At 34.5% G+C, this 27,289-nt stretch overlaps 1 protein-coding gene and 2 pseudogenes across 1 annotated transcript; 2 read left to right on the top strand and 1 right to left on the bottom strand.

Moving 5' to 3' along the window:
• The first annotated feature begins 4,833 nt into the window (after positions 1-4,833).
• On the top strand, positions 4,834-10,326 carry LOC136413177 (piggyBac transposable element-derived protein 4-like; annotated as a pseudogene).
• A 4,673-nt stretch (positions 10,327-14,999) lies between these two features.
• LOC136413176 (polyribonucleotide nucleotidyltransferase 1, mitochondrial-like) lies at positions 15,000-16,941 on the top strand (annotated as a pseudogene).
• Positions 16,942-26,023: 9,082 nt separating this feature from the next.
• Positions 26,024-26,830, bottom strand: LOC136413175 (uncharacterized). Its single transcript, XM_066396571.1, has one exon. It carries the CDS (start codon positions 26,828-26,830, stop codon positions 26,024-26,026), a length of 807 nt encoding a protein of 268 aa, XP_066252668.1.
• Between the last annotated feature and the right edge of the window lie 459 nt (positions 26,831-27,289).

Below are 27,289 nucleotides of genomic sequence, written 5' to 3'. Positions count from 1 at the left end.
TGTGTGCTAATTATTTGGGTGACACTAAACTATTGGTTCTTTTGTAATAGGGACTAGCAGGTACTTTTCCCACGGTTCTGAAGGACTCACCAGAACTGGGAAAGTTAAGACAAGAGGGACAAAGAACGGGTAGTTAATAGATTGATGGGAAGAAGAGCGGTCGTGGAATAGTGAACTGGTTTGTCTGTCTCTTCTATCTTTCTTTTTCCGTTAATAAAAAAAGCAATATACAAAATACAAAAAAATGGAGAATACTTCTCAAGTTACTCCGACATATATATTAATGATCGATATGCTTATGCCTAATACGAGCTCTCATACCAAACTCCATCAAGATCAACTAAGACAAACAGTTACAAAAGCAGAACATTCACTTTAAAACTACTTTACACTAACATCAATGGACTAAACCACAAGAAACATCTGATCTACAACTATATTGAGCGTAATAGCACTGACAGATGTATGTTTGTAGAAACCAAAACCAAACTAGGACAGACCCCGACATACAGAGGATGGACGTACATATGCAAACACGGACAGACTATAAACAATGCCAGAGGTGGTGCGACAGTATTGTTTAAGCCAACAGTAAAACTGGGTAAGGCAAACCTGCCCTCTCTAAACAACCGCATGAACGGATGCCTGCATTTTACCATTCCCTATTTAGACGACAAAATTCATGTCTTCTTGGCATACATACACCCATCCTCGGACATAGAACAAAATATACTGACTAAGGCATGTTTATACAAATACGCAATTATCATCGGAGACTTCAACCTTAACAAAAACAAAACAAAACAACTAAAAATATTTTTAGAGAACTCGGACTTTATAAGGCAGCATACACCTCCAACATATCTGATGCCCCAGAACCCAGACTCAACACCCGATGTTTTACTACATACAAGGAATCTGACAAAGAACATAAAAAATTTAGAATTGACCAACGAATTCGGATCGGATCATTTGGCGGTGACCTTTGAAATCGATCTACGATGTAAGTCATATATGTCTTTGAAACATAAGAATGAAAAACTAAACTTAGACCAAACTGACACTGACAAAGTAAGACGCCACATACACGACTATATACAGACACACTCCACCTCCCTAGAAAACATACAACAACTCTCATCAGCAATAGAAACATTTACATCCCGAATAAAGAACTGCTTTTACCAACACACATTACCCAAATTCATTCTAAGACTGATTAAATGTAAAAAAGAATTATATCGGCTATACACACGCACACAACAAGATGAACTAAAGGCAAAACTCAACAATCTCAATAGGAATATAAAAACCCTGATAGGACAATACAAAGAAGACAAATGGTTAGAAGCATGCCAGGAAATCGAGAACGATCAAGGGAAATCGTCCTGGAAATTTTTTTTTTAATATCACGTTATAAAAAAGCAAATATTATCAGTACAATCAACGAGAACGGGACAGAACTGCGCACGGACAAAGACAAGGCCGATGCATTCGCCAGACATTTTCAGGGAACCTTTGGCGTCTCCTCCAACCCTAATTATGATGAAGACAACTGGAGTATGGTGAACAACTGGTATCACGACTACGTTAACAATACATCGGAATGCACATACAAAGTAATTACACGCGCCGAATACAATGATGCACTAGAACATATGAAAAATACGGTACCGGGAAAAGACAAAATAAAAAGTAAAATCTTAAAATGTCTAACCCCAGAAACACATGAAACGATACTTAACCAACTAAACAAATGTATGGAATACCACACAATTCCAGAAACATGGAAGAGTGGCATAATAGTGCCAATCCCGAAAAAGGAAATGGACAATTCACAAATACGAAATTACAGACCCATAACTTTACTCCCGGTACTAAGCAAACTCTTTGAACAGATATTAAAAAATAGATTACAGGAACTAATTGGACAACATATACCTATATATCAATTTGGATTCAAACGCAAACACTCAACGATTCACCCAATGTTTGTCTTGACGAACAACATACAGACAACACATCTAAACGGAGACAAGACATTAAGCCTATTTATAGACATCAACAAGGTCTTCGACAGCGTCTGGCATAGGGGTCTATTATACAAACTATACCAAGTTCAAACACCAAAATACCTAATTCTTATCATCAAAAACCTGCTTGAAAACTGACAACTGGAAGTACAAATCGACGATACTCTATCTTTCCCCTTCTCCCCCGAAGAAGGACTCCCTCAGGGGTTCCCGTTCTTATCATTCCTATATAATGTATACCAAGATATATACAATCACAACTTACATGACAAAAAACACATAGACCACAAAGCGTACATACTACAATACGCCGACGACACAGTGCTTGTGGTACACGACAGAACGACAAAGAAAGCCGTCGAAAAACTTCAGACATTAACGAACGACACTATGAAATGGTTCTACAAATGGAGACTAACACCAAATGCCACGAAAAACCAGCTATTATTGACATACCGCCATATTAAAGAAAATTCCCCTACAATTATAACAAATGGTCACACAACGATATCAAAACAAAACATAAAATACCTAGGAATAACACTAGACCAAAAATTAAAATTTACAAAACATGTACAAAACGTAAGAACAGAAATCACTAAAAGGATAAAGCACTTCAGAACACTCACGCACCAAGACAAAGGAATCGCCACCAAAACCGCTGTTAAGATATACAAATCAATTTGCAGACCACTACTAAAATATGGACACACACTGAGGGCAAATGCTTCAATCAAGACAAAAAAACATATACAAACAACAGTATAAATTGCACTGAGACTAATAACAAAGATCAGACACCTCAGGAACTCCCTACACAACCCGCCCAACGAACTCCTATACGAACGAACACAAATGACTAAAATTACGAAAAGACTATTACAACTACAAACTAAATGGAAAAACAATCCTATCAATTGGACGATACTTAACCCGCTTTGCATAGCAAGACAGTCGAAACAATCCCGATATCTCTCCCCTCCTACAACCTTGTTGGAGCATTACTCCAACTAAAAAAAAAAAAAGGAAAAAAAGGTTCACCTTCTCCTACTACTCCTAACACCGCTCCCTGACCGAAGCATTTCAAGAATAACACTGTGAAATAGATACATATAATTATATCATATAGTATATATTATAGATATTGTAACATAGGCAAAAAGACCAATCGGTCGATAGCCTGTTTCTAACGAAATAAAGATTATATACAAGGTGTCCCGTATCGTTATGTTCATATTTTGGAAATGTAAAGTACACTTCTTTTCGAGTAAAAAAAACGCAAAACTTGTATATCCATTTTTATTTGTTTCAAAGTTACACGCCTATGAATTATTGGCAGATAATAACTAATAAAAACTCATCTTAAAGAAAACCTATTGCATTTTTTGCACAAAAAACATTAAAAATGGATTTATGACGAACAAGGCTGTTACTTCTTTCAGTAAATGCTGAAACATTAATGTAAAATAAACTAAAATAAACAAATTTTTCAAATTTCTGCTAAGGTTGCTTTTTTGAATTAAGAATTATTGACATACAGTTGTCATAAGTTAAGTGTAAACGTTTTCTTTGTTCAAAATGCCTTACCGATTTTCTTCTAAAGAGTATGCCGACATGCATTTTGTGTATGGCTATTTTAACGGCAGTGCACGTCAAGCAGTTATTAAATACCGGCATTTTGAACAAAGAAAACGTTTACACTTAACTTATGACAACTGTATGTCAATAATTCTTAATTCAAAAAAGCAACCTTAGCAGAAATTTGAAAAATTTGTTTATTTTAGTTTATTTTACATTAATGTTTCAGCATTTACTGAAAGAAGTAACAGCCTTGTTCGTCATAAATCCATTTTTAATGTTTTTTGTGCAAAAAATGCAATAGGTTTTCTTTAAGATGAGTTTTTATTAGTTATTATCTGCCAATAATTCATAGGCGTGTAACTTTGAAACAAATAAAAATGGATATACAAGTTTTGCGTTTTTTTTACTCGAAAAGAAGTGTACTTTACATTTCCAAAATATGAACATAACGATACGGGACACCTTGTATACAGGGTGTTAGTGAAATAACTTTCGTAAATTTAACCAGTGATTAAGAACATCATTTTGAACAAAAAAGTTCCTTACAACAAGGGTCGAAAATCTAATAGTTTAAAAAAAAAAAATGTCAAAGTTGGTAACCGAAAAGCTATAATAAGGTTTAAAATTTGAATAAAATGTGGAAAAATATACTTGACACATTTTGGTTGTTTGACGTGTAACAAAAAAACTTAAAATTATTCAACAATAACATTGCTAAAAGCAATTGAAAACTTAATTAATAACTTAAGCGGTAAAAAAAAACGTAAGTGGCAACGCCGCACTGAACGTTACCGAGAAAGAGAAATTTATTTTCGTTATGGTTGTTTTTTATGGCCCTTATGAGGGTCGCTCACCCACGTTGCGGGTAAAGTGATAAGGCATTGGAATGCGCAGTAAACAGATTGACTTAGTACCTCAATAGTACATGAGTTATGTAACCATCTGCACTTTATCCCATTTTATGTGACATATGATCCTGGGCAAAGATGCCTGGCGCCATGGACATGTGGAGCTCACTAGTGACCATCAAGAAGGGACAAGACAAAAACCACCCTTATTTTTCAAATTTGTCACGGACTGTATATCCTTCCATACTTTTAATATTTTAGTGTGATTTTGGTCTCGTTGAATGCATCTTTTGTCGGTACACGTAACAGATTATTCGCAAAGTTAATTTGGGCGAGCTTTAAGTGAATTTATTAACAGTACCTAAGTGACAATGTATTCTGTAGGCGAGTATCATCATGACATGCTTTTGATCTATGTAGAGGAATTACAAAATTCTGAAGAAGTTAGGCGCATTTACTACGGTAATCCTTATCCAGAAAGAAAACTTCCAGCTCGACAAACATTTGTGCGAGTTTCCCACAATCTTCTGGATACAGGGTGTTAGGACTTGCGACATATTGTTTTATCACGGATTATGGTTGGGTTATTTATTAGTTTAAATGTTCGAAGTGAGTAAGAAACTGATGTTACGCCCATGGATAACCCCAGCCATTGGGTAATACTGTTGGAATTCCCAGCGCTTAACACCCATCTTCGGTTGAGGGAAGTTATTTTATGATTGGGATTTCCAGCACTATTCTTTGTCGGACTAACATCGCGAATCTAAATTAAAGGTACCGCCAAACGAATACAATGGCTGGGCTCCAATAAAAGCCCAGTGATCGTGCCTCTAAATGCTACGTTTTAACGCGACAAGGTAGCCTAGAAGCCGCTAATGGGGCCTTATCGGGGGTACGTCTATGGGTGTTACACCTCCGTATCAATACTTAAGAAGGGTGCGAAACTGAAGAAGCTCTCTTTTCTCGCTACTTCATCACGGACTCGTACGCGCTAGATTCTCGTCAACATTATTTAAATAACGCATTTCTCGATATTGTATAGTTGTTAATGTTACCAATAAACCTTTGTTAAGTTAACCCTGCGGCGGTCGCGCAGCGGCACCTCGTGCCGCAATTTTAAATAAGTTCGGTTTTTCCCCAATCTATTAGGTCCACGCACAGCGACATATGGGTATTCACAAATGGTTATATTTTGCATTGTCTGTCATTTTCCAACTTTATTTTTATGCTATGTGATAGTATGCTTTTAGGCGTTAAAGTGGTGAGTGCGGAATTGCGGTACTCCGTGCCACAACGCGACCGGTCATGTAAGTAAATTTTTTAAAATATCTTTTATTTTAGCTTTAGTAATTTTTTTGAGGAAATATATTTTTCTTTTCAAAAATGACTGAACTTAATTTCACGATTTTATTAAAAATATTTTATATTAAAAATAACTTTTTGATATTTTAGGTATAAAAAACTTTCAAACTCCTTATTTGAAGGGAAATTACAAAATATTGCTCAAGATCTTTCGGATGTCGATGAAGATATTGTTGACTTTGACAGTGAAAGCGGAGAAGAAGAAGTTATTGTAAAAGTCGAGCATAATAGTGAATCTGAGCAGTTTTCTGATGAATCTTTGGACGATATAGAGCCGTTATTACAGGCTTACCAAGATGATCATTTTTATGTTGGTAAAGATTAAGAAACGATTTGGAAAAGTGCTCCTGTAATGAGAATAACTAAAACGAGTGCCAAAAATATTGTCAAAGTGTCTTCAGGATCGACAGGTGCCGCAAGAAATATTTCAAGTCCCATTGACTCGTTTTCTCTATTCTTGAACAAAAATATTATAGATAACATAGTATTATGTACCAATATATATATATGTGGTGCACGTAATTTAGTTCAGGTGCTAATTGTTAGTACCTGTTTTACGTTATTAATAATTAGTTCATTATAGGTGTATTATAATCTGGTTGTTGTCATAGGTAGGTCTGGCAAACCACCAATTATTATTATTTTTTAGAGTATTTTGTGAATAGTTACTTTTTGTCAAATTAGTTTATTTAAGTAGTTGTCAAGATTAAAATAAAAGAGTTCCTTACAACATTCGCGATCATCAACATCTTTTAACCACACAAGGACAATTGGTGACCCCGATTCCGAACTCAACGCATCAACCCTCTAGAACACAAGCTATCTCATCCAATCATGCCACGTTCTAGAACCATCCAGCCAGAAGCTAACGTCATCGAGCCCTCTATGGATCAAGAAGCTAGAATCTTCATTAAAGCTCCACCATTTAGTAGAACAGATCCAGAATTGTGGTTTTCTCAATTGGAATCACAATTTTTTATCAATGGAGTGACTTCAGACGACTTGAAATTCCACACTACTATCGGAATTATGGACACAGAAAGTTTGATTTGTGTTAGAGATCTAATTATTAAACCTCCCATGAACAACAAGTTCCAAACCCTTCGTCAAAAGGTATTGGATGCCCTCGTAGAATCACAAGAAAAAAAGTATAAGAAACTTTTTTCGCAACTTCAACTTGGAGACAAAAAGCCTTCCATACTTCTATCTGAAATGAACAGTTTGGGAGGCTCTTCACTTCAAGAAGAGATGTTGAAAACCCTTTGGATGCAGAGATTACCTCACAATATGCAGACCATTTTAACGGCATGTTCCTTGCCATTATCAGAAGTGGCGAATATAGCAGATAAAATTGCTGATATAGAGTTTTCCCAAGTTTCCCAAATCAAATCAGAGATATGCACAAGCAGTCCCACAGAAATCAACAAAAATACATCTTCAGAAGAATTCAAACACATCACTAAACGTTTGGATAAATTAGAGAGGCAAATCAGATCCCATTCGAAATTAAGATCTTCTAAATTTCGACGCAATTCACCCAGCAGAGATCGTCAAAATTCTTCATGGTGCTGGTACCATCAAAATTACCAAGAAAAAGCTCGCAAGTGTGTGTCTCCTTGTGATTACAAGAAGGAAAACTAACGATCGCGTCGTCCTGGGCAGCAGACGGCGCGGGTACAAAGGACTGCCAAGTGAAGATCTCCACGAACACCAACGAAGATAGACAAAAAAACATTAATATAATTAGTCACAGGTTAGTTATCAAAGACCCTTTAACTGGTATTCATTTCCTTATAGATACTGGTTCTGATGTTTCGTTGTTACCCAAATCTTTTCAAATACAACAAAATCAATCTCAATACACCTTATTTGCGGCCAACAACACATGTATTTCCACCTTCGGAACCAAGACTCTTACAGTTAGTTTAGGTCTCCGAAGAACGTTTACATGGAATTTTATTGTGGCACAAACAAATCATGCGATTATTGGAATTGATTTTCTCCACTATTTTAACATAATACTAGATTTGGGCAGTAAACGAATTATCGACAGCACAACTAATCTGACAAACAATGGTAAAATTTCTTGTCTTTCTACATCATCAGTTCATGCAATTCCTTCTTCATGCAAATATTTTGACATTTTGGTTCAATTTCCAGAAATTACAAAATTCTCATCTACTCCCTTATCACTAAAACATAGCACCTCTCACACTATTTTCACAGAAGGTTTTCCTATTTCTTCCAAACCTAGACGCCTTTCAGCAGAAAAGCTTAAATTGGCAAAACAAGAAATTCAACACCTCATTAACTTAGGTATTTGTCGTCCTTCAAATAGTCCTTGGGCCAGCCCTCTACATATGGTATATATATATATATATATATATATATATATATATACAGGGTGTCCCAGATAAGGATGAACAGCATGGGGATCTTGGAAACGGTAATAGATACAAAATGGTTTAAATTGGGAAAAAGTTGGGCAATTTAAAGCAAATTAATAATCTGTTTTTATATCGACGAAATTCCGAATGGTTACGAAGATATCCGGAAAAAAACGAATTTGGCGGTTTTCGTTTTTTGCAAATAACTCTTATACGGTTATAGTTAGAGGAATAAAAGTTTTACATTATTAAAGCACTTTTTTGAGAACTGTTTAGCAGTGTTGCCAGTTTTCTTGTTACATCCTTACTTTCGGAGAAAAATGAGTAAACTTTTGATTTTCATATGGGCGTGATATCAATTATTTATATTTTCAAAATCGTCATAAAATTCCCTTTTCAGCCATGCATTACATTTAATATTTTTCTCAGAAACTCTATGAGTTATAGCCATTAAAGCATTTTTTGATAAGTAGGCCATGATTTTGACTTATAGTAATGGTGCACATTAAATAAATGAATGCTGTGGAAACGTCAACATTATTTAAAAGTATAAATATATTACTGGTATCACCCTAAAATTAAAAAAATAATTGTTTCAAATTATGTATTTAATAACAACAATGCGGCTAAACTTGGATCGAATCAAATGTTGACGTTTCCACAGCATTCATTTATTTAATGTGCACCATTACTATAAGTCAAAATCATGGCCTACTTATCAAAAAATGCTTTAATGGCTATAACTCATAGAGTTTCTGAGAAAAATATTAAATGTAATGCATGGCTGAAAAGGGAATTTTATGACGATTTTGAAAATATAAATAATTGATATCACGCCCATATGAAAATCAAAAGTTTACTCATTTTTCTCCGAAAGTAAGAATGTAACAAGAAAACTGGCAACACTGCTAAACAGTTCTCAAAAAAGTGCTTTAATAATGTAAAACTTTTATTCCTCTAACTATAACCGTATAAGAGTTATTTGCAAAAAACGAAAACCGCCAAATTCGTTTTTTTCCGGATATCTTCGTAACCATTCGGAATTTCGTCGATATAAAAACAGATTATTAATTTGCTTTAAATTGCCTAACTTTTTCCCAATTTAAACCATTTTGTATCTATTACCGTTTCCGAGATCCCCATGCTGTTCATCCTTATCTGGGACACCCTGTATATATATATATATATATAGAAAATAAACGTGCAAAAGCTGCATACCAGAGAGACAGAGACTGCCAATCAACTTCTTTCGACGAAATTATTGCATTGTTCGGAGTGCTTTATATAATATCTGTAAAAAAAGGGAGCCACGTCAACGTAGAAGAACTTTGGGCTAAAGATGGAACCGGAATGATATTGTTGCGGGCTGCGTTTAGTTATAAACGTTTCTTGTTCATACTTCGTGCCCTGCGCTTTGACGATATTCGAACAAGAAAAGATCGTGAAAAGATTGATAAATTAGCAGCAATTAGAACGACATATGAAGACTTTATGACGAATTGTATGACAAATTATGTTTTGGGAGAGTTTATTACAATAGACGAAATGCTGCATCCATTTCGAGGGAGATGTGGTTTTGTCCAGTATATGCCACAGAAACCAGCAAAATATGGAATAAAACTATATGCCCTCTGTGATAGTAGAACTTATTACACTTGGAAATTCGAAATATATTGTGGAGCACAACGGGAGGGACCTTACAAAGCTTCAAATAAGCCATTCGACATTGTTCAGAGACTAGTAGAACCACTACGAAACACCAATAGGAACCTAACTATTGACAATTACTATACTAGTTATGGTTTAGCGGAGTATCTATTAGAAAATGGACTCACTCTTACCGGTACAATGAAAAAGAACAAAAGGGAGATTCCACCTGAATTTTTACCTCACAAAACAAGGGCAATTGGTTCTTCTCTATTTGGGTTCCAATTTCACAAATGTTTAGTCTCGTATATAAATAAAATAAATAAAGCTGTGATTTTGCTTTCGACCATGCACGATCATGACGAAATCGATGAGGTTACAAACAAACCAGAAATAATACTGCATTACAACAAAACAAAATGTGGCGTCGATACTGTCGACCAAAAATGTGCTACTTATTCAACTTAAAGGATCACCAGACAGTGGCCTCTTGCAATTTTTTTTCGAATATTGGATATTGCCGGCATTAATTCTGAAGTTATATTCAATGACATCAAATGTAAAGATTTGCCACCAAAAAGAAGGAAGTATCTTACAAATTTAGGATTAGGACTCATGGACAATCATCTCAAGAAACGCGCACAGATTCAAACACTTCCAAGAGATATCAAAGAATTTCTATCTAACCACAGCAATCTTGGTGAAGTTCCGGTTGTCCAAAACCAGACACGTAGCGGTCGCTGTCATGTATGCAGTGCACATAAAAATAATAAAACTACTGTTAGTTGTAGTCAATGTCAAAGATTTGTTTGTAAATCTCACTGTGAAAAATCTGTCCAATGTCATACGTGCCTATATTCAACGATGGACGAAGATTAATTCGTTTTTTTTTTATATTGATATTACTATTTATATTGATATTTTATTATATTATTTATATTATTATTTTATTATATTGATTTTATGTTTTAATTTAAGTTTTATTTGACTGAAAGAGAATGTTATTTTTATTTTTTTATTTTATGAGAATATTATATTATATATTTGTAAAATTTCAGACATCTTGTTTTATATTATGTTTAATAAATTCTTTTTATAAGTTTAATAACTATTATCACTAATTATAAATGAAATGTGTTTATTTTCATATGCTTATACATTCCATGATTAAAGGCTATATTTCGAGTGAAATTCAAATTGATGCGTAAGCAGCATAGAATACCGCAGCGCGACCGCTCACGTGATTTTTAAAGACGCGACCGCCGCAGGGTTAAGAAGGTTTAGTTTCTTTTATACGCGAAAACAGTGTCTCTGAGACTGCGAACTCAGGGTGGTCCTTCATAATCGATCAATCCAGTCCACGATCTACGTAGTTCACGGTTATCGTATCGAAAGGGGTGAGTCGACTCAATCACGTACACGCGCCAAATTTGGACCAAACACAGAATACATGGAAAGCATTTTGAAACACTAAAATTGCCATATTTAATAAAAAAGAATAATAAAATTTTACCTAACAATTTTTAATGAACAAAAACTTGAAATCAAAACAAAACTTTTATTTTGTTACTTGGACCCCTTGGCTTCTGACCCCCTCAATTATTGTTTCTGAAGTTTTGTCATTTATAATGTAGGCCTAAACAAATTTTGTTAAATTATCGACAATAGTCAGCATCTAATTTTAATTTTAATAGTTCATGCTAAAGTCACGTTTCCGTCATATTGATTCCATGGCACACTATGCAAATTCATTTTTTTCTTCATTTTCCTCTTTAATTTTAATCTGAATCGTGTCGCATATCATTTAAAATAGAAAAAAGAGCTCAATCCAAAAATGGAAAAATCCAATATGGCAGATATAAAAAATAACAAAGTTGGGTGGTGTAACTTTTAAACAAAGATGCCTTGAAAATTCTGATAACCTTTTCAAATTCTTCATGAAAAAATGTCCTAATAATATATTGATTAAAAATGTCCAACTCTATCCGTTTTCGCTAAAAAAATAAAAATTAAAAATTAAAATTTCAGTTTTTCCCAAAAATCTCATCCACCTTTGAAAAAATTTTAAGTTTTTCAACAGCATATTTTTACCTTCCCTAAGACGCAACTTTGCCCCAATTTAACCGACTTCGTATCTCTTATAATAACCCTTCCATATTCTCTTAGATCACCATGGTTAAGCTACAGAAACAGACACCTTGTATACAAAGAGATAATTTAAATTTCATATCTAGCCAGCTGTAAGATTTTACACAAGAGAAATAGAAGATAAAAAGTAGGTGGTAACTTGATTATACCGTACTGTTCCGGGCCAATCGAACACGAGAAAAACCAGTCGAATTGACTGACGCCAAATTTTTTCCTACTATAATGCTCCAAGCCCAACGGAGCCGGTCACCGGCAGTTATTTTACTTCGAACTATCGAAGATAGAGAAACGGTAAGATATTTTTCTCTGAATAGCAACGAAAAATTTATTTTAAAAATGCCGACTACTTATAATGTTTCCGAAAAAGTTCAAATCATTAAATAATATTACCAAAGTCAAACTTATCGCCAAATTAGGCAATCTTTTTCGGAAATGTTTCGGGAAGAAAATAGACCAATTCCTTCGTTGTCGATATTACATTTAATTTGTTATTAATTGTATTTAATTGTTAATAATTTTGAGATATTGGGATGTGTTTCACCAAGCGCACATCAGAGTCCTGTTGAGCTGGATGAAGACGTCGAGTTCACACAGATCCAGATCAGTATGGCGAATGAAAATTCCACTCTTTGCAGCGAAAGCATTGCCGATGAAGTTGGGACCTTGGTTGGTATGTCAGGAAAGTCCTTAAAAAAATGGTTATCGATCCTACAAACCTCAAAAAACTCATGAGGTATTTTCCACAGATTACTTTCGCAGAATGGAATTTTGCGAAATAGTAATGGAACATTCGAATCGTGATGACAATTTTCTCAAGAACATTGTCTTCACGAATGAATCGATTTTTCCATTATTAAATCGACCTAATTCTGCTCGTGTGCGATATTAGTCTCGGAAGAACCTGCACAAGTTTTTTGATGTTCACACTCAGTATCCTCAAAAATTGAACGTCTGGGGAGGCATATTGGGTGAGAATATGATCGGTCCATTTTTCATTGATGGAACTTTAACTGGCGCGAAATACTTGGACATGCTTCAATAACAAATAGTGCCCGAAATTCAAAGAATCGCTGGGAATCGATTCTGTGAGATCTGGTTTCAATAGGATAGATGCCCTGCTCATAATAGTCGTTTGGTCATGGAATTTTTGTCTCAGACGTTCCCCCAACGACTTATTACAGGGTAAGAGGGAACTATTTTGTGGCCAGCCAGATCTCCAGATCTTTCTCCAAACGATTTTTTTCTATGGGGGCACGTAAAATCTAGCATTTATGGTTTTGATAAGGTTAATAATTTGGATGAACTTCGAGCAAAAATCGAAAACTCATTCCAAAATATTAGCTGTAACATGCTACGAAATGTTAGAAGGTCATTTTATGACCGGTTGGACTATTGCCTAGCTTAGGAAGATGGGATTTTCAAACAATTAATTTAATTTTTTCAATTAATTATCTTAACATTTTTATCATTTGGAATTCGTTTTTATTTTATTATTTTTAAATAGAATGAATTTTTAATTTGGTCAGAGAAAATAATTTCGTTTCAAAGGAAGAATGAAAGATGTATTTCCAAGTTAATTTTAGGGATTGGCGTATTTTATTAGAAGTGCGGCCTCCGCCGTCTACACTTCACACGTATTAATATCGTACTGATTTATCTACGGTACTAACTAGGCATTTGACCTTACGCGGGTGTGAGGGGGGAACAGATATTGACGTGGATTTGGGTAGTAGACAATTTGACTGGTTTTTGTCAAGTTCAATTGGCCCGGAACAGTACTGTATATTGCAAAATGACGTTAAAATTAATTTTTGATAAGGCAACTGAATGAGGATATGTTGCTTTATTTACTTTTTATTTTCAAAATTTCAATTAAACATTAAGATTATTTTTTAACAACACAAGTCTGTTTGTTTGAAAAATTTACAACAATTGCTGAAAATGTTATCCATTCACTTCAATGCACAAATTTACTAGACGTTTCATAGTCTCGAAGATACTGTCGAGAACTTTTGGGGTGATATTTACACACCTTGCTCTAATCCGTTCCTTAAGGTTTTCGATTGTGTGTACTGGTTATCTAAAAATGTTATTTTTTAAAGTTGGAAACAAGAAGTAATTCAGTGGCATAAGGTCTGGGGACGAAGGTGGGTAAAACAGAGGAAGGAAAACGAAAAAATGCAATGACCGAATGGTAAATAATGAAAATAATAAATAATTATTGGCTAAATGTCTCCGGAAAAAGCATCGTTGGAAAAATATCCAACACCGTCTATAAGTGATACAAATCTGTTTGTTGAAAGAAAACAGACCCAACACCATTTGCACTATAGACAACTCATGAGACTAATTTATGGCCTAGACAACATAAATTAGTCATTACTCTCCCTTTATGATGACACTGTGGGAAGAAAACGATAAAGGCGACCTGAGCCTCATTTTAAAAACACAAAACAGATCACCACTGGCGCCTTTCTTCGTTGACAACCCCAGTAAGGTCATCATTATTCGCCTTTTGCCTCTAACAGCCGACGCTTCTCCCGAACTTTACAAAAGACAAAATTTTTTGTAAGAATTTGAGTTATCAGTGGTCACTTGTTTGTCTTCACCATTATCAGTACTATCTTAGAATTTTAGTTAACTGTGTAGTGTATATTTTTTTATGTTTTTAAAAATAAAAACTTAAAGTATAATCAAGTTCCAAGTGTCTTCTTGTGTACGTTCAGCGTAATAACAGCTGTGGTCCTTAAACAAGCATTTAAGGAACAAAGACAGACAAATTAAACATTTGGCATTGTTTATCAACTGTGCCCCCCTTGTGTTTGGGGTGAGACATCAAGTCCCCGAGATCTTAGTCCCGATCAAGCATTTCGGCATGAAAAATTAGCAAATGATGTATGTATGTAGGTTGCTTAGGTAACCAAATATACACAAATGATAATCGACATACGTTCTTGTAGCAAATTTCACAGTTGATTAGATAAGAAATTTCAATGATCTCTCTTTATAAGCCTTTACATGGATCCGTAGTATTCAACAGGGGGCAAACTCAAGTTCTATGCATTGTAACTTTGGATTCATAAGAGAATGCTGTAAGACTTGATCCATTAAGTGTTATCACTAGGTAAACTTTACATGAAAAATTTAACTTAGTTTAACTAGTGGTGTTAAAGAAAAAAAAATCCTGCATTATGAATTCCCACCTTTTGCCATCAAAGAAACGGATAGAATAGGGCCGATAGGCAGGCGAGAAATGGAGCACAGGGTTTTGGCGGAAAAAGTCTATTTCCTACAATTCCCAGCAATTTTCCTTTTACCATTAGGCTTATTTCTAAGGTATTAGGGTCAAACAGTAAGTGCATAACTAATTTGAAATAAGTTTTCAGTTTGACAACAATGCCTTCCACTTTAATAGGAAACGTTGCATTCCCACTAGCTAATAGAGATTATTGGAGTGATGAAATTGCATTCAGTTTAGATCAATTGAGAATAACATTTTTCTTTATTAAGGGCTTGAGAAATCTGTTACCAACTTTAGAACCTAGGAAAAACTGTTGTAGAGACGAAAGTAATCTCAGTTAATTTTACTTCAGAATAGTGTGTAATTCCACTGCTTCAACAATTTCTACTTGTGTGTGTGCCGTTATTCTCAAAACAGATTTCGGAAATAAATCAATGGTTCATTTATAACACATAGGTATTTTGATATTCAAGCTCAATAAGTTAAGGTTCAAGCTCAATAACGATTATATGTTGTAGGAACCTCGCCCTTATGGATGCATGGGTCTCTGTGTGTTTTCCGGCTGCAGGCATGGCCATCGGCCTTGTTACACGATACGACAAAGAAAAAAAACACAATTGAGGACTATAAAGTCCTCACTGACATCCTCGACATCAAGAACTACTTGGGTAACATGAATTTTAAAGGTGATTTGCCCAAAATGTTTTAAGGCTTTATTTCAATCTTTGGCTTAGTTGCAGGGACTCCTAAGAGCCTTATCACGCTACAGGCCGACAATAAAATACCAGGTCTGCTTTTAAAAATCGCCACGGAAGCATTGCAGAAAGCTTCAGCCATTAAAAAGAAGATATTGCACATAATGTATCAGTGCTTAGACAAGCCAAGAAGCGGGGAAAAAGAAAACTGGCCAGTGGTAGAGAAGCTGGAGGTAGGGCCTCATAAAAGGGTAAAATTATTGGGTGTGAGAGGAATCAATATGAAGAAACTTTTTGCTCAAACTAGAGTGCAAGCATCGCAACTCAAAGACACAACTTTACAGATTTGTACTCCTAATCAGGCTGCTATGAACGAGGCTAAGAAAATTATAGAGAGTCATTTGAGCAGCGAGAGAGTACCTGAACTAGAGTTTGGGGAGATTTATAAAGCAATGATAGTCGATAAACTAAATTATTATAAACTGTAGAGGAGCAGGTTTATGCACCAAAACTATCTGCACTTAATTTTTTAATTATAATTTTTTTGCCACTGATGTCAACATCTAAGAAGTGCCGCACAGTCAAAGTGCGAAATTTACTTGTGAAATAATTTGTTTATATTTTGCTGATTTCAGCTCAGGGATATTGGAGTTATGGTTACGTTGTATCCAGGAATACCTCCGACCTTGCTGCACAATTCACAATTGGATAACAGAAAGGTGCGTATAAACTCCGATTTATTTAGTTAAAAAGATTACACCGTGTGATATTTAGACAGGGCATCCGTCAGCGTTAGGTTTGAAAATAGGGCGGGAATTTCAAGTTAAATATTTTGAAAGAGATCTTGTCTCAGGACTAATGAGGATATCAAAGACGGCTATTGCCAAGTTATAAGGGGGAAAGAAGTTTTAGAGAGTTTATTTTGTAAGCCAGGTACGGGGCTTTATTAGCACTAATATGCGCAATACAGGTCTCGCTTGCATCCAAGGCCGTAATAATTTTAAGAGCCAATATTAGATTAAATGAATAATTGTTTAAGGTTTTTTTTTTAATTTTATTTTCCGAGAAATAAAAAAATATATAAAAATCTTCACAATATAATAATAAAATTACGAGCACAATCGAAAATATTTATTTAGTAACTATCACTGTTTTACAATCACTTCAGTTTTCTTTTTACGAACTTTCACAATCCTTTTTCCGATGTCTAATGTATTAGAAATATTTTCCGAGTTAAAAGAGGGCCCTTGGAGTAAATGCTTTTTATTATTAGTATGAATTTACGTAATGCGTAAGTTGATGCAATACATTGGAATTTTTCTTTGAAGTCCTGTGCTGTGATTGATTATCTGTATTTTCATAATTAATACTCTTGATATAAGGATTATTATGTTGATTAATTTTTGGATTTTGTTTCAAAAAAGTTTCCTTTGCCGAAGACACCTGAGAAAAATTGTCAGGTGTTACTGAGATAACTTGTTTTTCATGAAATGAATCTATATGCTTTTTAAGTTGTTCTAAGGATTCAGAGATTTCAGCACATAGAGGGCATTCAGGGAACATTGGATCCACTTCGATTGTAATTATATCAATACTGAAAAGACTAGCACTACGTAAAAAAAATACATAGCTCAACATTTTTTTAAGGCACTACCTATCTAGATTCTAAAATATGTAGTTGGAATTGACTCAAGCTCAGATTGTGTGATTATAGAAGATCCATCATCATCAGTAGTAGTATCCTTAAGATTGCAATTTTAAATTCATTTATTGAAACAAAAAACAAAGAATTATGGCCAGTTAAAAAAAAATTAAGAACTTTGTACATACATTTGAGCTTTACATTCAGAAGTTTTCCAGAAACTTCATAACTGTCTTAGGGTTCTCTTTTGTAACTTCAGACTCTTTTGATAATTTTTCAGGTTCACTAACTTTCTTAGACCACTTTATGACTGATTTGTGCCTTTACTAATAACATATTCCCACATATCATCAGGAGTATTTGAATCAGAATTTACCATTACAATACTTTCCTGAAATGTATTCCTGTTAAGAATTAAAAAAAGAAACTTATTCAAAAAAAAAACTTAAACCAAAAAATCGAAACAAAGATAATAAACCTATATTATACAAAGAGATCATTTAAATTTCATATCTAGTAAGTTGCGGAATTTGTTGAAGAAAAGAACATATGTATGTCGGTTATCGTTTGTGTGTATTTGATTATCTACGTAACCTACATTATTTTCTAATTTTTCATGCCGAAACGCTTCTGCCGGAGACATTTAGCCAATCATTATTTATGATTTTCATTATTTACCATTCGGCCCTTATATTTTTTAGTTTTCCTTTCTCTGTTATTTTATTAATTATGCCCGTTTTATAAAAAAATTGGTCTTTTTTAAGATCACAGTATTGTTTGTTTAAATTTGGTTTCCCGTATCTACAATGGGTGGACAAAATAATATGAACACCTGACATATACACAATATTTATGAACTAATAACGTGTTGGACCCCTATTTGCTTTTATAACAGCTGCAATTCTTCGCGGAACAGATTCATAGTGTCTGAATAATTTCCAACGGAATATTATCCCATTCTTCTACCAAAACATCCGCCAATTGCTTCAGTGAGGTCGGAGGTGGAAATCTGTTCCTCACATGCTGCTCTAAAATTCCCCATAACGGTTCAATTATGTTGAGGTTAGGCGATTGTGCTGGCCAGGGAAGATGTTTGATTATATTTTGATGCTCCTCAAACCAAGACTGAACCTTTTTGGCTGTGTGTATAGGCGCATTATCATCTTGGAATATGGCAGTGTTTGGCAGCAATATGCTGGTCACGGTAAGGACTTCATCACTGAGGATGTCGAGATAATCATTCTCAGTAATCCGACCAGTCAAGTGAAAGATAGGACCAGCTGAATACCACGATATAGCCGCCCAAATCATAACTTAACCTCCTCCATGCTTCACAGTAGGCAGCAGACAGTCCGGATCATAAGCTTCTTTTGGACTTCTACATACATAAACACGGCCGCTTGTAGGAAACAAAGTAAACGATGATTCATCGGACCATACCACATTCTTCCAATCATCAAGTGTCCAATTTTTATGATCCTGACGCCACTTGTTTCGTAACTTTTCATTGGCTTTCGTTATAAAGGGTTTCGCAATTGCAACCCTTTCATGAATGTTTCCATGAATGCCTTGTAGAGTTCTCACCGTACTGTTTTTGTCGAAACAGTATTACTCAAGTGAGTGTTGAGTTCTGCTGTTACTTTTATTGCGGTAGTTTTATGTCGTCGGGCCATAATTCTTTTTAATGTTCGTCGGTCTCTGTCCGTTAACTTTGTGTTTCGTCCACTATTCCTCTTCGTTGATGATGTTTTGCCATATTTTGTGTATGCTGTCATTACCGTGGATACTGTTCCTTGTGAAACGTTAAATAATTCAGCTGTTTTTGTTACACACGTTCCTGCTAATTGAGACCCAACGATTTTCCCTCTTTCGAAATCTGAGAGATCACACATTTCATCGATCCCTTGCTGTATACTGCATAAGAAAGCACGTAATATACCAAAACATAATCAATAAAAGGTACCACGTAAATTGTACAATATACATATACATCGCATTATTTACGTGGAAGCAGTATTGCCAACGTGAAACAAGTTGTAGTTTATTGCATAGTGTTCATATTATTTTGTCCACCCCCTTATCTCAAAATGGTGTTCAAGGACGAGCAGAAAACATTTATGATTGAAGGCTATTTTCGTAATGGACATCAAATTAATGGAGAATGAGTTTATGAAGTTCAACCCTGTTTTCGAGAATTTCGTGAAAAATTTCCTGAAGTTGTAACAGATGAGCTGAACTTCACAAATACACTGAAGTATGTTGTAAATTTATTGAATGAAACCGGCAGCATTCAGAGAAAGTCAGGCAGCGGAAGATCAAAAAAACGAACTCCGGACACTGTAGAAAATGTAAGATAGATAATGCATAAAAACTCGAATACTTCCTTGAGGAGATTGTCACAGCAGATCGACTTATCTTATGGTACTTGTCACAGAATTCTCAAAAAGAACCTAAATTTGTTTCCCTACAAAATGCAAGTGTTCCAAGAACTTCAGCCTTTAGATTATGAAACAAGGATAACTTATTTCATCTGATTCAATGAGACAATGAATAATAATCTTCTGGATCTATCATTTTTTAGTGATGAAGCCTGGTTTCATTTGTCGGGATATGTGAACATTCAAAATATGCGAATGTGGAGTATAAATAATCCTCACATATTTCAAGAATCTCCATTACATCCGCAAAAAATTGGAGTTTGGGCTGGTGTCTACCGAAGACATTTAATTGGACCAATTTTCTTCAATAAAAGTGTTACAGCAGAGCATTATCAAAACATGTTAGACGAATTTATTAATCAACTACGCAATGACGAATTACAACAGGGTTATTTCCAACATGATGGAGCAACAGCTCATACAGCACATATAACCTTACATTTTCTAAGAGAATATTATGTCAATCATTTGATAAGTTCACGTATAGGGCGTATCTACTCACCTCGGTCCTCAGACCTTACGCCACTGGATTACTGCTTGTTCCCAACTTTAAAAAATTACATTTTTAGATAGCCACAATCGAAGCAATTCAAAATGCCCACCATTTACACGCACACAAAAATTAATGCCACGAATAAAATTAAATTGTATTCTTTGCATTACTTCGTCATTGCCCTGAAGATCATTTACTGCATTTTGAATTCGTTGCCGAAGTTCTTCTTGAGTAGTAACAGGTGTTCGGTACACCACGGACAGTTACTTAAGTAATTTTTTAATGTTACTTTTAATATTAAAAAATAAAAATTTAGAAAATTACATTCCTTTCCATTTACTTTACAAGCGTTTCTCTCGAAAATGATTGCAGTTAGCAACTTAATTAAGATATACTTTTTTTAAGCAAAAATACCGCGCAAATACGTTTTTTCATTCAAAACTGGTTTACCGTTAAAAACAAAAAAGTTTGAAGGACCTAAACAAGTACCTAATGCGTATATGTGGGGCCCTCTGCGATTTACCGAAATTTTGTTTGTAGATGTGAATTCCTCATCCCGAAAAACCTCCTTGTAGAAAATTTCATGAGTTTTCTTCTTGCCATTTAATAATGATGGCTAAAAATTGAATTTTTCATTTCAATTTTGCCACCCTGTAGCTCGGTTATTATCAATTTTTAGACTAAAGCAAATGTGGTTAAATCGTTTTATTTTGATTTCAGCTACCTATGGTAGAGCGTTGTAAAGACCTTTTAGAGACACCCTGTATATTCACGAGAGTGGTACTCGCGCCAATCGAGGAACGAACCTCCTAACCCGAATAATTATTTTGAATTGATTTTACCAAACATACCTACATATATACCATATGTTACAGTTTTCCTGATAATTAAGTTTTAATATTTTTTAATATCATCGTTCTTTTCTATAATTAAAGACCCGTGTCGATAATATTAATACTTTTGTCTCTGTAAAATTATATGTTACTCTTATGTTTGTAATAATATGTATATTTTCCATATTAGAATTTTAAATTTTAGTTTGTATCAGAATAAAGCTAAAAGTTGAAGGTATAATGTAGCATTATCTGTATGATACATATTCTTTTTATTTATGAGATATAAGGTTCTATTTCAAAAAATATATACTGTGCCAATACTTTTGTATACCACTGTACCTAAATTGTAAAAAATTAAAAAACAAACTTGTTTTTTTTTAATTTTGAGATAAAATGGATACATCAATAAAAGAATATATTGAAATTCATCAGTTTAACAAAATGAATTTCCTGGTAAGGGTACAATCTAACCAGCAAGAGTATTATGCGAATTTAAAAATCTTACAAGATGTGCTATTATTTACGCCTCAAGACGAAACAATACTCATTTTTGGATTGCGACAAACTGATATGGAAGGATTTACTGAAATAAATACAAGAGGAATACAATTCAATTTGAGGTTTGGAAAACCGCCCATAAGAATATTTTTTAATAATTCAAGGGACCGATTAAGAGGCATTAAAAAGATAAGATCCCTCATGGGGTAAGTAACATTCTAACCTAATTTTAATCTTTAATATACAGTACAACCCGCTTAATACGAGTACCTAAGGGATAGATAAATTTGTTCGCTATAACTGATTGCTCACTGTATTGAGTCCATTGTATTTCCAATGTACATGCATGTATATGTATTGAATAGAGAGCATATTTTGAACAATATTTTCTTGTTTTATGACATAAAATGATAGATAGATCACATTTAACCTTTAATAAAGTATTAAAGAATAAAATGTGTTAAGTTTTTGCTTAAAACTTTTAACATGCACTAATCAACAGGTTACAATTACAATATTCCTTTGTGTGACTACTTCGAATATGAATTTAACAATGAAATTAAAAAGTGAATGCAATTCTAGGGTCTGCCGAATTCTTAAAAAACAACAATATAAGTTTAAAGGCGTCGAAATTTCTTTTGGTTACCAAACTTGTTGGTTATATTTAAATATTTATACATATGTCCTTGTGTGGTTAAAAGATGTTGATGATCGCGAATGTTGTAAGGAACTGTTTTATTTTAATCTTGACAACTACTTAAATAAACTAATTTGACAAAAAGTAACTATTCACAAAATACTCTAAAAAATAATAATAATTGGTGGTTTGCCAGACCTATCTATGACAACAACCAGATTATAATACACCTATAAATGAACTAATTATTAATAACGTAAAACAGGTACTAACAATTAGCACCTGAACTAAATTACGTGCACCACAATACTCCCCCCCCAATAACGGAGGTATAATGTTAAGGGTATTAATCGTTACAATATAAAAATATAATTTAATTATAATTAATAATTTATACATTAGCAAAACGTACGGTTTTATCTTTCTTCTTTGTATGGTGATGGATGATTGGTTGGTTGATAAGAGAATCGAATTGATTATTAATTTTTTGATCTTGTGAGATTAAAAATGCAGGTTTTAACCTATCCATGGAAATATTCACTTCCTTATCTCTGACAACAATTGTAAAATATTTGTCTTCACGTTTTTTAACAAGAAAGGGACCTTCATACGGAGGTTGAAGAGATCTCTTTATGGTATCATTCCGAAGAAAAACATGTGTACAAGTGTTTAATTCAGGAGTTATAAAAATTTTTCTGTTAGAATGATGAGTAGTTGGAACTGGTTGAAGAGATTGCATTTTTTGTTTGAGGGTTTGTATAAAAGAAGAAGGATGGTCAACGATATTGCTGTCTTGAAAAAATTCACCTGGTAGTCTTAACGTTGTACCGTACAACATTTCAGCAGGAGAAACTCCTATCTCTTCTCGTAAGGTAGAACGTAATCCGAGTAAGATAGTAGGTAAGATTTCTGTCCAGCGTTCAGTTGCATAAGCTTTGATAGCTGCTTTTAATGTTCGATGCCATCTCTCTACTTTGCCATTTGTATTCGGATGGTAAGGAGAAGAACGGGCACGTTTACAGCCTAAAATTTGGGTTAAGGATTGGAAAAGAGAGCTTTCGAATTGACGACCTTGATCTGTAAAAATTTTAATAGGGGTGCCAAAACGACAAATCCAATTGCTATAAAAGCAATTGGCAACGGTTTCTGATGATATATTGGTCATGGGATAAGCCTCTGTCCAACAAGAAAATCTATCAATAATTGTGAGACAATAAGTGAAACCGTTTGAGGGAGGTAAAGGCCCTATTATATCAATGTGAATATCATGGAATCTGGAATCCGGAATTTGAATTTGTTTGAATGGGGCAACAGTGTGTTTATGAATTTTGGCTTTTTGACAGTTAATACAACAACGAGTCCATTCTCGGATATTTTTATTCATTGAAGGCCAAACAAAACGGGATGAAATAAGTTTTGTTGTACCTTTAATACCTGGATGAGAAAGATTATGAAATTTATTAAATATAGCTTGTCGAAAATGTTTCGGTATGAATGGGCGAATTCTAGAGTTACTATCGTCGCAGTAAATCAAATTTTGTGTATTAGGAACTTGAAATTGTTTTAAGGTAAGTGATGTAAGTTGAGGATTTCTAAAAATGTGTTGAAATTCTGGGTCTGTTGTTTGAGCTTTTGCTATTTCATCGTAATCTATGGAATTCGGAAAAGAAATGGTTTGAATTCTAGATAGAGTATCTGCTACAATGTTGTTTTTGCCACTTATGTGAAGTATGTTGGTTGAGAATTGTGAAATGAAATCTAAATGTCTCATTTGTTTAGGAGATGCTTTATCAGATTTTTGAATGAATGCATAAATGAGCGGTTTGTGGTCTGTGTAAATTGTGAAAGGTCTTCCTTCAAGAAAATGACGAAAATATTTGATTGCTGAATACAGTGCAAGTAATTCGCGATCGTAAGTACTGTAATTACATTGAGTTTTTGAAAATTTCTTGGAGAAGAAGCTTAAGGGTTTCCATGAGGAATTTACCATTTGTTCTACAACTGCTCCCATAGCAAAATCTGATGCATCCACTGTTAAAGAAAGTGGGGCTGATGAACTGGGGTGATTTAATGTAGCAGCGTTTGCTAAGTCGTGTTTACATTCATTGAAAGCATTCACAGTTTCGTCAGTCCACTTGATTGGTGTTTTGTCATTTTTCTTACAATTTTTGTGTAAGTCATGAAGAACACTTTGGTGATGTGCAGCGTGAGGTAAACATTTACGATAAAAATTGAGCATTCCTAGAAAACGTCTGAGATCTGAAATTGATTTAGGAAGAGGATAGTTTGAAATGGTGGATACCTTTTCGGGAAGAGGAGAAGAACCTTTTTCAGAAACTTGGTATCCGAGAAATTGAACTTGATGTTCGCCAAAAACACATTTGTTTAGGTTTATTGTCAACCCATATTGGTGGAGACGTTCGAAAATTGTTTTGAGATGCTCTTTGTGCTGAGCTTCGTTTGTTGATGCAATTAGGATATCATCTATATAAGAAAAACAAAAATCCAAATCTCCAAGTACTTCATTGATGAAGCGTTGGAATGATTGTGCTGCGTTTTTCAATCCAAATTGCATCCTTGTAAATTCGAACAATCCAAAAGGTGTGATTATGGCTGTTTTTGGAATGGATTCCTCTTCAACTGGGATTTGATGATAAGCTCTGATGAGGTCAATCGTGGAAAAAATTGTTTTTCCTTCGAGAAAATAAGAAAAGTCATGTAAATTGGGGACTGGGTATTTGTCTACCACAGTAATTGAATTGAGTCTGCGATAGTCTCCAACCGGTCGCCAATCGGAAGAGTTTTTCTTGGGAACCATATGTAGAGGGCTGGCCCAAGGACTATTTGAAGGACGACAAATACCTAAGTTAATGAGGTGTTGAATTTCTTGTTTTGCCAATTTAAGCTTTTCTGCTGAAAGGCGTCTAGGTTTGGAAGAAATAGGAAAACCTTCTGTGAGAATAGTGTGAGAGATGCTATGTTTTAGTGATGAGGGAGTAGATGAGAATTTTGTAATTTCTGGAAATTGAACCAAAATGTCAAAATATTTGCATGAAGAAGGAATTGCATGAACTGATGATGTAGAAAGACAAGAAATTTTACCATTGTTTGTCAGATTAGTTGTGCTGTCGATAATTCGTTTACTGCCCAAATCTAGTATTATGTTAAAATAGTGAAGAAAATCAATTCCAATAATCGCATGATTTGTTTGTGCCACAATAAAATTCCATGTAAACGTTCTTCGGAGACCTAAACTAACTGTAAGAGTCTTGGTTCCGAAGGTGGAAATACATGTGTTGTTGGCCGCAAATAAGGTGTATTGAGATTGATTTTGTTGTATTTGAAAAGATTTGGGTAACAACGAAACATCAGAACCAGTATCTATAAGGAAATGAATACCAGTTAAAGGGTCTTTGATAACTAACCTGTGACTAATTATATTAATGTTTTTTTGTCTATCTTCGTTGGTGTTCGTGGAGATCTTCACTTGGCAGTCCTTTGTACCCGCGCCGTCTGCTGCCCACGACGACGCGATCGTTAGTTTTCCTTCTTGTAGTCACAAGGAGACACACACTTGCGAGCTTTTTCTTGGTAATTTTGATGGTACCAGCACCATGAAGAATTTTGACGATCTCTGCTGGGTGAATTGCGTCGAAATTTAGAAGATCTTAATTTCGAATGGGATCTGATTTGCCTCTCTAATTTATCCAAACGTTTAGTGATGTGTTTGAATTCTTCTGAAGATGTATTTTTGTTGATTTCATTGGGACTGCTTGTGCATACCTCTGACTTGATTTGAGAAACTTGGGAAAACTTTATATCAGCAATTTTATCGGCTATATTCGCCACTTCTGATAATGGCAAGGAACATGCCGTTAAAATGGTCTGCATATTGTGAGGTAATCTCTGGATCCAAAGGGTTTTCAACATCTCTTCTTGAAGTGAAGAGCCTCCCAAACTGTTCATTTCAGATAGAAGTATGGAAGGCTTTTTGTCTCCAAGTTGAAGTTGCGAAAAAAGTTTCTTATACTTTTTTTCTTGTGATTCTACGAGGGCATCCAATACCTTTTGACGAAGGGTTTGGAACTTGTTGTTCATGGGAGGTTTAATAATTAGATCTCTAACACAAATCAAACTTTCTGTGTCCATAATTCCGATAGTAGTGTGGAATTTCAAGTCGTCTGAAGTCACTCCATTGATAAAAAATTGTGATTCCAATTGAGAAAACCACAATTCTGGATCTGTTCTACTAAATGGTGGAGCTTTAATGAAGATTCTAGCTTCTTGATCCATAGAGGGCTCGATGACGTTAGCTTCTGGCTGGATGGTTCTAGAACGTGGCATGATTGGATGAGATAGCTTGTGTTCTAGAGGGTTGATGCGTTGAGTTCGGAATCGGGGTCACCAATTGTCCTTGTGTGGTTAAAAGATGTTGATGATCGCGAATGTTGTAAGGAACTGTTTTATTTTAATCTTGACAACTACTTAAATAAACTAATTTGACAAAAAGTAACTATTCACAAAATACTCTAAAAAATAATAATAATTGGTGGTTTGCCAGACCTACCTATGACAACAACCAGATTATAATACACCTATAAATAAACTAATTATTAATAACGTAAAACAGGTACTAACAATTAGCACCTGAACTAAATGACGTGCACCACACATACATATGTCTATTTTTTCATATTAGGACTTAGAAATGTGCTCCTTCTAAACGATATCTTACCTCGTTATAAGCAAACACAAATACATGTGTTTATATGGAACTTTTGAGGGGACTTTATAAATTGGACG

The sequence above is a fragment of the Euwallacea similis genome, chromosome 13 (assembly GCF_039881205.1).
Source record: "Euwallacea similis isolate ESF13 chromosome 13, ESF131.1, whole genome shotgun sequence".
Taxonomy (NCBI): domain Eukaryota; kingdom Metazoa; phylum Arthropoda; class Insecta; order Coleoptera; family Curculionidae; genus Euwallacea; species Euwallacea similis.
This window is presented reverse-complemented; position numbering and strand designations above follow the sequence as displayed.